This window comes from Mustela lutreola, chromosome 6 (assembly GCF_030435805.1).
Source record: "Mustela lutreola isolate mMusLut2 chromosome 6, mMusLut2.pri, whole genome shotgun sequence".
Lineage (NCBI taxonomy): Eukaryota > Metazoa > Chordata > Mammalia > Carnivora > Mustelidae > Mustela > Mustela lutreola.
This window is the reverse complement of record NC_081295.1, coordinates 86,063,819-86,077,083: the sequence shown is the minus strand read 5'-3', so window position 1 is coordinate 86,077,083 and position 13,265 is coordinate 86,063,819. Positions and strand designations below refer to the sequence as shown.

General features: G+C 37.2%; 1 protein-coding gene across 1 annotated transcript in view; it reads left to right on the top strand.

Annotated features, from left to right (window-relative positions):
• Nucleotides 1-13,265, top strand: part of BTBD9 (BTB domain containing 9) — a 417,303-nt gene that overhangs the window by 35,006 nt on the left and 369,032 nt on the right. Inside the window, exons 2-4 of the mRNA XM_059177843.1 lie at nucleotides 6,531-6,742; nucleotides 10,555-10,918; nucleotides 11,958-12,222. Coding sequence (XP_059033826.1) covers nucleotides 6,558-6,742; nucleotides 10,555-10,918; nucleotides 11,958-12,222 — 814 coding nt within the window. The 5' untranslated portion in view covers nucleotides 6,531-6,557. The remainder of the gene's footprint in view (nucleotides 1-6,530; nucleotides 6,743-10,554; nucleotides 10,919-11,957; nucleotides 12,223-13,265) is intronic.

The following is a 13,265-nucleotide window of genomic DNA, read 5'->3' as shown; positions in this document are numbered from 1 at the left end:
GGATGCATCAAATAGGGTGTCCTAGTAGGCCATGCTACTCAAGTAGCTGGTATTCATTCCTACCTTCGTGTAATGTCTGTCTTCGTGTAATGAACCTTTTGTCCTTGTCTTCAAGTTGTTAATTAATTTTCATTTGTGGAGATAATATACAGTCCCTCTGCTTACTGTTCTTAGTCACCAAATCAGGTACTACCGGTTATGGCAAATTAAAACACTTGCTGTCTCATACACAAACTAATTTATTTTGTAATTTTAGTGGCCAAAGTTATTAAAATATTTGTATAAAGTTTTATTATAAATAAATCATGCTTATAAAAATTTAAACATAAAATTATGTAGTGCACTACATTAAATTTTCCCACAACCCTGATCCTTTGGGTTAACCCTTGTTAACAATTTGATGTTTGCTTTTTAAAAATTTATTTAACAAGATAACATTTTAGTATAATACAGTTTTGCAGTTTTTCCATGTAATACCTTTTTTCCATGTAAATACATATATTTTAGATTTTTTCAATGTTAATAGTAATCTAAGTTTATTCCTTTAAAATTGTATATTATTCTACTATATAGATTTACCATTATTTGTTTATCCAGTTACCTTCATTTTTTTTTAAATTTTTTAAAAAATTTATTTATTTGACAAACAGATCACAAGTAGGCAGAGAGACAGGCAGAGAGAGAGGAGGAAGCAGGCTCCCCGCTAAGCAGATAGCCCGATGTGGGGCTCGATCCCAGGATCCTGAAATCATGACCTGAGCTGAAGGCAGAGGCTTAACCCACTGAGCCACCCAGGCACCCCTTATGCAGTTACCTTTAAAGGGGCATTTGTTTTTTTCCAATTTTTCATTGTTATAGAAAGTGCTGAGCTTGCCATCCTTATGTATTTAATTCTGTGTTCTTGTGTGACTATCCACTTTTTAAAAAATGACTAGCTAACAACTTCTTTTATTGAAAAAAATTCTGTATTCCCCTCAGTGAATTGAAATACTGTATTTTTATGCGTGTGTGTGTGTGTGTGTGTGTGTAGTGAATTCCTGTGTATAGTACTTGGGTTTTTTTTTCTGGACTAATAAGTTCCAACGATCTGTCTCTCTAATATTACATTGTTCTAATTGCTCTAATTTGTGAATTGCTTTCTCATCCACTCAGTGGTCCCCCATTGTTCTTTTTTTTTTTTCCAGAATATATACCAAATTATATATCTATTCTTCCAGATGTCTGTCTTATCCCAATTTAATTTAAAAACTCTGTTGTGATTGTGATCAGGATTACTTTCAATTCTCATATTAATTAGAACTGTGTTTCTCAACTTAAATCACCTCTTGATAAATATAAAAATCTCACCTCTCATTCTCAGTTTTTTTATGTGTGCCCATTTGTCAAATTATTATTTTTTAACTGTTATCCCTATCAAGAATATTTTCTTGAACTTTGAAGCTTCAGAACATTTAAAGTACAATAAAATATTGAATACGCTTTTTTTATATGGTGATTGAGGGATGGCTAATCTCTTTAAACAGTGGATTTTTCTGTGTCCAAGCAATGTATGTCTCTTAATATATTTCTTTTAAATTCTTCAGTGGACTTTGGTTTTATTCCATGGGTTCCATGAGTTTATGAGTTTATTCCTAAGTATTAGATGTGTTTTGCAATTATAAATTGCAGGTCATTTTCTTCATATTTTCCAGCTTTTGGTTTTTGGCATGGAAGGATACTGTATATTTTCATATAATAATTTTGTGAGACCACCTTGCTGAACTTCCTTTATTTTCTCTCTGAATTTTTTCAGTTGATTCTCATGGATTTTGCATATGGACAATCAGATTATCTGCAAATAATTATTTTGCCTCTTCGTTTTCTAATCCATTTACTTTGAACTTGGTTCAGTTAACCGCATTGTCTTTTGTTTCTGAGAAATGCTAATAGTGATAAGAGTAGACCTCCTTGTCTTATTTCTGAACTTTTCTGGGACTGTTTCTAGTGTTTTATTATTAACCAAATGCTTATATCTGTTACAGTTAGGCTATGTATATATGTATATGTATGTATCAAGTTAAGGAAGTATTAGTATCCTAATAAAAGTCAGTCTCCTTTTATTCCTATTCAGTCAGAACTTTTTTAAAAAATAAACTTAGTAGTGATTGTTTAAAAAGATATTTTAGCGTAGTGCCTGGGTGGCTCAGTTGGTTAAGCAACTGCCTTTGCTCACGTGGTGCTGCCAGGATCCTGGCATTTTCTTCATATGGGATCAAGCCCTGCTTCCGGCTCCCTGCTCAGTGGGGAGTCTGCTTCTTTCTCCCTCTGCCCTCTCCTCTCAGAGCCGTGCTCATGCTGTATCTTACACACACATTCTCTCTCTCAGATAAATAAATAAAATCTTTAAAAAAAAATGAAAAAAAGGATATTTTAGCTTTTATTGGGCTAATTATATTATGATTTTATGATTTGTTCCACTTTGATGTTTTAATTCAATGACTTATTTTTCCTAATATTCATCTGTTCTTCTTGGAATTGACCCACTTTGCCATAAATCCTTCTGCTTAATTCTGTTTTCCAATATTTTACTTAGGATTTTTGTTATTTATGCTTGTTTTTTAGTGTGTGGGTATGGGCATCTTCCTGTCGGGTTAAATTGGCTTTATAAGAAGTAGCAGAAAACTACTTCCCATATGCACAGGGATTGTTTAAATAACATTGGAATTATCTATCGTTGAAATTTTGAAGAAACCCGTCCCTAAAACTATTTGGATTGGGCATAATGGGAGGTTAGGGATCATGAATACTTTTGGATGGGTAGAGTAGGCATTTTCTTAGTATACCTCTCTGCATTCCAAACCAGAGATTAAATAAGTACATCAGATAGGCTTTTAGACTCCTTATTTGCAGTGCTTTTGCTGACATTGTTAGGCCTCTGATTGTTTCTGGAACCATCCAGAAAATGGCTAACATAGCAGGACTGAACTGCTATCTCTAGGAAGCTCTGCTTTCAAGGTTGGCCCTTGACTGGTGTCTAGGTGGAGACTTAGAGTTTAGAAGGGTTCCTGCCATCAGCTGATAAGAGCGGCTCACTTAAGCAGTTTGTGCAAACACTGTGGTTTATGTTGAACACAACTTTCCTTTTGGGAGTCTGGAATTTGGATACATGTCAGATAGGGGCTACCTATTGGAACAGCCTCCATTATAAATAGCCAAGGCTTTGAGTCTCCAACAAGCTTCTTGCTTGGTAACATTTAACATGTTTTGTCACAGGTTGTTGATGGAGGAATGAAGCACATCACTTGTAATTCCACTGGGGGAGGACCCTTGGCGTCTTATGTCAGGTTCTCAGATTTTGCCCCATGTGTTTTTTCAAAACCTTTACTAATTTTGTTTTGTATTCTTTGGCTGTAATAAATCGCAGTCACAATCATATGCTGAGTCACGAGAGTTCATTTCATAGGTCAGGCCAAAACAGTGATATTAGAAGGCAGTGGCAGAGTTATATAAATTTTTAAAAAGTCAATAACTGTGTCCTTACAGGTATGGAAACAATCTCATGGAAGTTAGAAAATTTGTCAGAGATCACATATGTTGACAGTGGTAGAATGAGTTATAAAGCTTAAGAAACAAGTCAATAAACAGTTGTACACTATGAACTTTAAAATTTTTTCCAATTTTATTTATCAAATTAAAGTTAGAGCTTTAAAAAATTAACTTTATGGATATGTTTCTGAAACATGCTTTTAATTTTTCCTTTAAACATCTTAATTTAATTTTGTTTTAAAATTGAATTAAAACACGCTTTTTAAAATACAGGTGGGTGTACCCAAACTATTTGTAGTGAAGCTATGGCATCGGACAAAAATATTTTCAAATATTTTCTGCTTATGATCTGTGGCCTTAGTAATTTTGTGGGCACCAGTTGCCTCTTTGCAATGAGATTCAAAATGGAATCAAATCCTCAATGAATTTTCTCAGTGGATTTTTTTGTGTTTATATTTGTGTATCTGAGTAAGGTATGTGACTACAATAGCAGTCTAAATCAGTGGCTCCTTTTTAGCGTGTTTGTTAGAATCACTTCAGAAGAGTGATTCCATATTATAGGACAACTAAGTCACAATTTCTGATGTGTGGTGCAAGCATCTTTTTCTGCCCCATTTTTAAAGCTCCCCATGTGATTCCAATGTGTGTAGCTCATTGAGTGTCACTGCTCTAATTAAAATTATTACTATATGCCAATAAAATTATATTTATTCCATAGTAAGTGGCTGTTTTCTATACCTGGCAATATTCACTTTATATCTTCAGTTGGAAAAGCGTGATTAAAATGTAAATTTAGTGAAATGAAGTTGTGTGTATTAAGAAATACAGATCTGGAGAACCTATTAAGGTAGATATTTGTGTATATATACTATTGATGTTTATTATGTATCATTTGAAGAATCATAAATTTATCTTTAAGCTCATTAACCAGAAATCAATCTTTTCTCATCAAGAGTCGTTTCATCTCACTTATGACCTGGGTAAAAGTATAAGTGATTATTATGCCAGAGAATATATTCGCTGGGTATGTGCAATGCATTTGTTCAGGCAGGGAAAGATTCTGTTTTGTTTAGAGCCATGCACCATCACTGAAATATGGGATAGTGACGTGACAGTTCATTGAAGAGTAATGAGGTTTTGAAGTCAGGCACCAGTAGATTTCAGAATTTCATGGCTGACACAGGAAATGACCATATTATTTTGGACATCAGTTGGGTAATCCATCCAGAAACAAAAACAAAAACCGGAAACAGTCTGATCCTTTAGAGTATAGCCAATCTGTGATCATATGTTAGAGTGGGGTTTGGCAAACTATAATCTTGAGGGTTAAATCCATCCCTTTTCAGCAAATAGTTTTATTGGAAAATAGCCATGCTCATTCATTTACTTAATGTCAATGGCTGGTTTTGGCTCCACTGGTCTAAACAGAGACCATATAGTCTGTAAAGCCTAAAATATTTATCTGACCCTTTGCAGAAAGTTTGCCAACTTCTTTATTAGACTCTTGTATCACGCATCAAATAATTTAATCATGCATTATTTGCTGACACTCCTAAATAGATCCTCTTAAGCTGAGTTTGATCTTTCATTTATAGGTGACTGGAGATGATTTGTGTTTTTTAAGGCTTTCAAGTGAAAATTGTAGTTGAAGAGGGATTTATCTTGGCCGTTAAGGGAGTATGCTGCTATCCCTTTGATGCTCCTAATCTAGGGGGCCGGGAGCTTGTCCACTTACCTGGAGTGGGTGTCTTCTTGCCTAACTCATGCTCCATCTCCCTCTGTGTCACAGTCCTTGCTGTTGCTCTCTGTTGAGGGTGGACATGGAATAGCAAGGATTTGGGGAACCTGTACCACAAGGATTTTTACTGCAGTTTCTGGGGATAGAGAAATGTTTTGTGCACCTTGCTAATAATGGATCTAGATATGGACATTTACAGAGTAAGAGTGGTTTAACCTTTAATCCTGGTCCAAGTGGACAGTTGAAGAAGGTGTGGAGGTCTAGTGAAGAAGGCACATCTGTCTCATTTCCCCTGGTCTCTGGTGCAGTAGATGGTTAGCAGTAGAGGGGTAGCTGGCACCCCTCTGAGCGGTCAGCTATGTCTTTACCTGGGGCACTTGAATGCCTGTGAAGACTCTTACCTGCTTGCTGGGTTACTTACCCCTGAAAAAACAGAACCTGTAAATACTGGAGAGATTGAAGAATATAAACACTTTTAGCTTTCAAGGGACATAGCTCCCCTTTCTAACATATAAGGCTGTTAATCATGTTTCGATTTTTAGTTACATCTGTAGAAAAGCATTGCATACAAAAGCAAATAAATGCCTGTAAATGAGATTAAATGCAATGATGTAGTGGTAAACACAAGCAGAGCTGTGAGTTTGAATTATAAGTTACAGTTTAAAGAAAAATATCGGGGTTATTCTTTATTTTCAGGGGGGTAAAGATTTCATTAATAAATGTCAGGCTATTTTTGTGACTCTAGAAGATTATTTTTTAGAAAATATTTAAGGTATTTTCAGATGAAAGCCTCTGAAGGTATTTGGAATCTGATGACTTAGTTTATTCTGCTTATGACTTAGGTCTAGATCTATGCCCAGATGACTCTCCTCCTGAGTATAGTTATACCCAACCTCATTAAGTAGATCTGTAGCTACAGAGGAGTTCCAGTTGTTGGTTTTTCTTTTCTTGAGGTACCAAGAAATACGGGACCTGTAACTGGCACGGTTTTCTAGAATATAATGGCTCCAAGTGTTGTTTGTGTTAGAAGAGCTGGGATTTTTGTTTGCCTATTATGATAAGACACTGAAGGGATTGGAGTTCATGAGTCAGGCTGAATTACTTCTGAGAATAAATTGGTTGATAAAGATGGGAGTCCTGATGCAATCTCTCTCATGCTATTTGTTTTAAAGTCCTTCAAATTCCTACTTAGCTCTGTTTATGGTATGTGATTTTCTAAGTGTACTTCCCTCCTTCCACTAATTCTTACCCCTTCTTTATATCCTAGATCAACGACTATCACCTGTTCTACAAAATGAGTAACAGCCACCCTCTTCGCCCCTTTACTGCAGTGGGGGAAATTGATCATGTGCACATTTTGTCTGAACATATTGGTGCCTTGCTGATTGGGGAGGAATATGGCGACGTCACATTCGTTGTGGAAAAGAAACGTTTTCCTGCCCACAGGGTAATTTTAGCAGCGAGGTGCCAATATTTTCGGTAAGTGTATATTATTTTTTGAAGATTCAAGTCACTTGTGGAAAACACTGGTATTTTTCTCCTCTATGAAAAATAATGTAACAAAGCATAACAATTTAAATCTTCGAGTTCAACCTCTACAGGAATTCCCTCTTTACAGACTTTTTTGTTACATTTTTGTTGTTGTTGTTTAAATCACCTTTTCCTTCAGGAGCCACCTGAGAATTAGAGGGTGAGAAGCCTTCCCACGCTTGAATGTTCCACATCAACCATTGTTTTCAGGGTGTCAGGAATATTTCTCAGGCTGAGTCTTTGCGGCCCTCACCTTTCCTCACAGCTCATGACTAATGGAACTTAAGCTGATTGGCAATTCGGCTTCTTACTGTATAAATGGACCGACCTCTGGACTTGCTAACGAACATGTATACCTCTTAGTTTCAGACCACTGAGGCCCAGGACCTGTAGGTAACCCAACACATCTATCTCTGAAATAGGCAGTTTGGCAACCCTGGATTACTCTTGATCTTAGCCAAAAGGCCGAGGAGTGATGGCAACCCGAAATTAAAGGGAATTTAAATATTTACTGAGATTCAGTTTTATTTATTTATTTATTGAAATTTAGTTTTAAAACTAAGCAAATATAACTAAAACTAAGCAGTCTTTATGTGCTAATGTAAAAAAAAAAAAAAAATCCTGCCCTTGTTTGTCACTCAGACTTCTAACTGTTCAAGAGTTATGAATGTTAAGCTAAGCTCTAATTACTCTACGTTTTACCTGATATTTGTTAAAAGGAAATCATTACTGAATTATTGACTGAGTGATAAATTATCTTTGGTAAATCCATAGAGTCCTTATCTAAAAATCATGGATTGACTTGGGAGACTCATGCCTAAAACCTGAGATGCCAGTGGCTTAGAGAAAATTACACTTACCTTCTAGTGAAAACTACAGTCAGATTTTCACAACCAGAATTAAGTCAACAAAACAGTATCTGGAGTCACACACATTGTATTGAGGTGAGGCTCTTGGAAATATGTACAATTCGAACTCTTTGAGTACATTTTAAACATTTTTAGAACCTCCCATCTTGCACATATAAAATGCCACAGTAGGTGAAGCCAGGAGCATCTTTTGAGAGTTCTCGCTGACCCTCTCCTACACTCCTGCTAGTGGTTAGCTCCATCCAGACAGCCTGCCTTGGTCTGGTAATATTAGTAACCGGTCTTTGTCCTCTGCACACTTTTCCTTTTGTGTTTCTCTTTTCTTACTGGTCCACTCTTTATTGTTAAAGTGTTTTAGTCAGAACTTTTTGGCTTTATGTTTAATATTTGTTAACATTATATATCTTCCCTCTTCCATAAGAATTCAAGACAATGTGTGTGGATATTTTTTAGACGATCAATATATTCTCAAAAGAAACTTACATGCTTTTAGAAATTTAAAGATCATATTGAGTGAATGGAATATACTCCCTTACTGAACTTGTTCTTGGTGTCTCTTTGTGGATATTGAACATTTATAGTATATCATGGCTCACTAGGCTCAACTCAGAGTCATTGGTAATGATATTTTATATTCTCATTGCTGACACGTTCATATACAAAGGAACATTAGGAGAAGCCTCCCTAATTGTTGTCATAGAGCCTATCAATTCGCAGATGAGGACAGACTAACTGTCCATGAGGGAATTTTTCACAGGTTGAGAGTTCATATTTAGTGTTCCAAGGAAGCCTCATCAAAACCACTTTTAAAACATTGAGAATTTAGGCGAATACCATGGCTCATACTGCAGTGGGAGTAAGCCTTGGTGAGATCTCCCTAGGAAAGTATTCTTTAGTCCAATAATTTTAAGGTCGTGGTGGGATACTCTCTGGATTAATGAAAACCTTCAAGGGTGTTTTTAGGCATAGTAATAACCCAGTAAAGAAATATGCTCAGAATATTTGTAAATCTTTGCCTGGAGTTTCAACTATTTCCCTGAGGCCATCAAGAATGCCAAAACCTGGAGGAGGGTGGGAGGAATTCCAACAGACATGGAGGGAACCCTTGAAATGCTAGTCTTACTCTGAGAATTTTAGGAGCAAGGGGAGCCTCTTTTTGCCTCCTTTTCCTCTTGTTTTCACTTTTGCATATTTTCTTTCTCACTTCAACTCTTCTTTTTCTTTTTTTTTTTAATTTTTTTTAAAGATTTTATTTATTTATTTGACAGAGAGAGATCACAAGTAGGCAGAGAGGCAGGCAGAGAGAGAGGAGGAAGCAGGCTCCCTGCTGAGCAGAGAGCCCGATGCGGGGCTCGATCCCAGGACCCTGAGATCATGACCTGAGCCGAAGGCAGCGGCTTAACCCACTGAGCCACCCAGGCGCCCCAACTCTTCTTTTTCTGTACTCCTCCTTTGTCCTCCTCCTTTCTTTCCTGATGGATTAGAGGTTTAATTGGTTCATATTATTTCTCCTACAGTAGTAGAGATAGAAATTCAAATTCATTACCCGACTGGGCTATCTGGTTTTCAGTTTTTAGATGAGCAGATAAGCAATAATAGAATTTTTTTTAATCTGAAAAATACTGAAAGACAGGAAAAAAGAAGTCAAATCACCCCATAATCCCATTCCCAATTTTATTTTTAATTTATGAACTAACAAATGGAAGTCGTTCCCTCCCAGCCATCTAATCCCATTCCCCAGAGACACCCTCTGTTAACAGTGTAAGATGAATTTCCCCCAATTTTTCTCAATGTAATTAGATACATCTATATATCTATGTGCATACACACATAAATATGTGGTATATACTTTTTCCCATCAACACATCTGGGTATGCAACTTGACTTACATACTATATCCTGAATATCTTTTGAAGACTGTATACATCAATCTCGTTTATCTCTGTAATAGCTGCACAGAAGTATGTACCAGTTTTTAAAATTCTGTTTCTGTTGATAGACATTTAAGATTTTTTTTCAGCGTTTCCATTGTTTCTTTTCTTTTCTTTTTTTTTTTTTTTAAGATTTTATTTACTTGTCAGAGAACATGTGGACAAGCAGGGGGGGTGGAAGGCAGAGGGAGAAACAGGCTCCCTGCTGAGCAAAGAGCTCAGCTGGGACTGAGTCCCAGCACCCTGGGATCATGACATGAGCCAAAGGCAGACGCTTAACCCACTGAGCCACCCAGGCATCCCTCCATTGTTTTACTATATATTCTTATACATGTATCTTTACTTTGCTGTATTATTTTCTCTAGAATTGAGTCCTAACAGATTACTGAGTTGAAGGGTATGCCCATTTTAGATTTGAATAGGAATTACTTAAATTACTTTCCACAAACGAGTGCCTATTTATAGGCTCAGAGCAGTGCATGAGAAAACCCGTTATTCCTTTGCTTTTGTAGTACTGCATAGTTAACAGGATTTTTAATTTCTGCCAGTCTAACAGGGGAGAATGGCACCTGATTGGGTATAATTGTTTTTATCTGATTATATCTTTTCCTACAGAGTTTTACTTCTTAAAGAGCTTATTGACCTTTAATCTGTTTATATGGATTTCGCTGTTCCTTTCAAAAGAGCGCTTTCATCTTTCTACTTAATGAATGTTTATTACATATTTGAGGTCTCAGGATATTTCATTAGTCCAATTGTTTATAGAATTAATCCAAAATAGTTTATAAATCATTTCTCTTCCTTTAGAGAACTATTTAAAATGATTACTATGCATTTCTTTACCTGAATCTTTGAGTCATTAAACAAATTTATGTTTGCATAATGCTGATAACCGTGATTTCATAATATTGTAGCAAATCTTATCTGAGGTCTTCCTTATGTATTGTTCTCTGACATGCAGAGCATTACTGTATGGTGGGATGCGAGAATCTCAGCCCGAAGCAGAAATCCCTCTCCAAGACACCACCGCAGAAGCATTCACCATGCTGCTTAAATACATCTACACTGGGCGGGCAACACTGACAGATGAGAAGGAGGAGGTGTTGCTGGACTTTCTGAGCCTGGCTCATAAATATGGATTTCCAGAGCTGGAGGATTCTACCTCTGAGTATCTCTGTACCATACTTAACATTCAGAATGTCTGCATGACTTTTGATGTTGCCAGCCTCTACTCACTTCCCAAGTTAACTTGCATGTGCTGCATGTTTATGGACAGAAATGCTCAGGAGGTGCTCTCCAGTGAAGGCTTCCTCTCCCTTTCTAAGGTGTGTCATCGTCTACAAGTACTCTGCAGGCATGCATCGTGTTATTTAGATCTGTGCAGCCGGAAGAGAGCCATAGACTAAGAATAAAAGATTAGGAACTGTCGGTCTGGAAGAGGTCGTCTGTCTAGCCGCCCGCCTCCGGCTACTGAGACTCTCTGTAGATCATATAAGAGAGAGGCAAATTCCTGTTTTTCCTTTTTTTAAGATTCTTCTGGTAGGTTCTATGCAGGGTGGGTGTTTTCCAAGTGATGCCTGTCAGATAGGTTCCTTTGTGGTATTGCCTACTATTTTTGGTTTTGTATCTCTCCAAAAGAGAGGTACAACTGATAATTCCTTATTGTGAGAGGGAAAATTCATAAAGGAGATCTGAGGTGTCCTTGGATGTTTTAAGTCCACTGTTTTTTGTTTTTTGTGTTTTTTTACTGGTTCAAAAAAATAGACTGTTTTGCTCAAATCTGTCTCTGAACCCTGGTCTCTCCTTTCCCTTTTTATGTTCCTCCAAGGACCTGAATATTTCAAATGGTACATATTTGAAAAGCTATGTATTTTGGCCCATATGTTTTTTACTATCCTACTTAATTTTTTGGAGGCAAGGGTCTTTGAGGGTTGCCCAAGTGTTGCTGGAGGTCAGTCTGGAAATCTGAAAACTAGAACTATAAGAGTGCAGTAATACTGTAGAACACAAGATTTCGAATTTTAAATGTCAGATCTATCTTACTGGCCTATAAATGTGAGCTCTCCTGGAGAGCCTGCATGGAATGACAGCTCCTCATGTTGCCATTTTTCTTCTTGTTTTATTGAAGATAGGTGCAGATGTGTGGGAAAGGCTAAACATTTGATGTAGTGGTACAGGATGCCCATGGCTGCTCACGGAGTCGTGATGGGCAAGAGAGCACATGGCACAAAGATTAAAGAAAGAAGATGGTCGAAGAGAGTTGTTGAGATAGAAGTGATCCTTGCAGTTCTGTGAGGTTTTGCTGATTGATCATACATAGGGCTGAACTCCATAATGACTGGAATTTTTTTTTATCCTTTTCAGACAGCACTTTTAAACATCGTATTAAGAGATTCATTTGCAGCTCCCGAGAAAGATATTTTCCTAGCCTTGTTAAATTGGTGTAAGCACAATTCAAAGGAGAATCATGCTGAAATCATGCAGGCTGTGCGTTTGCCTCTGATGAGCCTCACTGAACTTCTGAACGTTGTGAGGCCTTCAGGACTGTTGTCTCCCGATGCCATTCTGGATGCTATTAAAGTTCGATCAGAGAGCCGGGATATGGACCTCAATTACAGAGGCATGCTCAGTGAGTATCTGTTTATCTCATCTCCTGCAGATGTTTTCTCCCTTGTCTGACAGTCTCAGCTATAAAATGAGTTACAAAACTGTAGTTGCAGGTGTACGTGGTAAGTGTGGGTCTAAGAACATATAGTTTTGCTTTCTCTTGTTCTCCTCTTAATTCCCCCAGAGATTGTGGAGCCTTTGTAGATTCCAAAATAGGTATTTCTTGCCATTCCTGGACAAATTTCTTTAGCTGTTCCCTAGAATATCAGAAATAGACACTTTCCTGAAAAGTGTCTTCTTTTGCTAAGACCTTTCCTGCCTTCCTCCCTCAAATCAGCACTGAGTATGTGCTCTGTACGTATTATTATTTGAGGTACTGTGAACATAGAGATTCTAAATAGTCGTAATAGCTATTTTCAACACTTACGTGATTGTTCTTTTTAAGAAAAATAATAGCAATTCTGAAGTGCTTATGAAGTGCTTTTCTTATCAGTAACAGTTCTACATGGTCATTTAATTCTTACAACAGCCTTTTGAAGTAGGTACTATTATTGTCTCCATTGTACAGAGAGGTTAAGTAACTTGCCCAATGTCACACAGACAGATGCAGAGTGGAGAGGCAGACCTGTGTAGTTAGGCTGTGTAATGAACTGCTACGTTATGCTGTGTAACTGCAAAATATAATCTCCACCTTTGATCCTTTTAATATCTTTGTGGATATAAGACATACACTCCCATGAAAAGTTAAGGCCATGTTGAAAGTGAGTACATGTTGTGAATGTTGGAAGAGGATATGGCTTAGAAGGATTAAAGGAGATTTCATGGAGATTTTGAAGCCTGAGGTGAATCCTGACCTTGGATATTATGACTGGCATCAGGGTGGATTGTTTTCCGAGGGGAGGAGTGGTTACGTTTGACAGACAAAGTAGAGCATTTGAGAGACCGGGAATAGAAGAGGTGGACTAGAGCAGAAGGCTCACATCGATTAACAACAATGTCTGTAAAGGTCAGCTCTGCCAAAATCATGGAAGTCTGTCAAACTAGCTTGGGATTTTTGCTTATGCC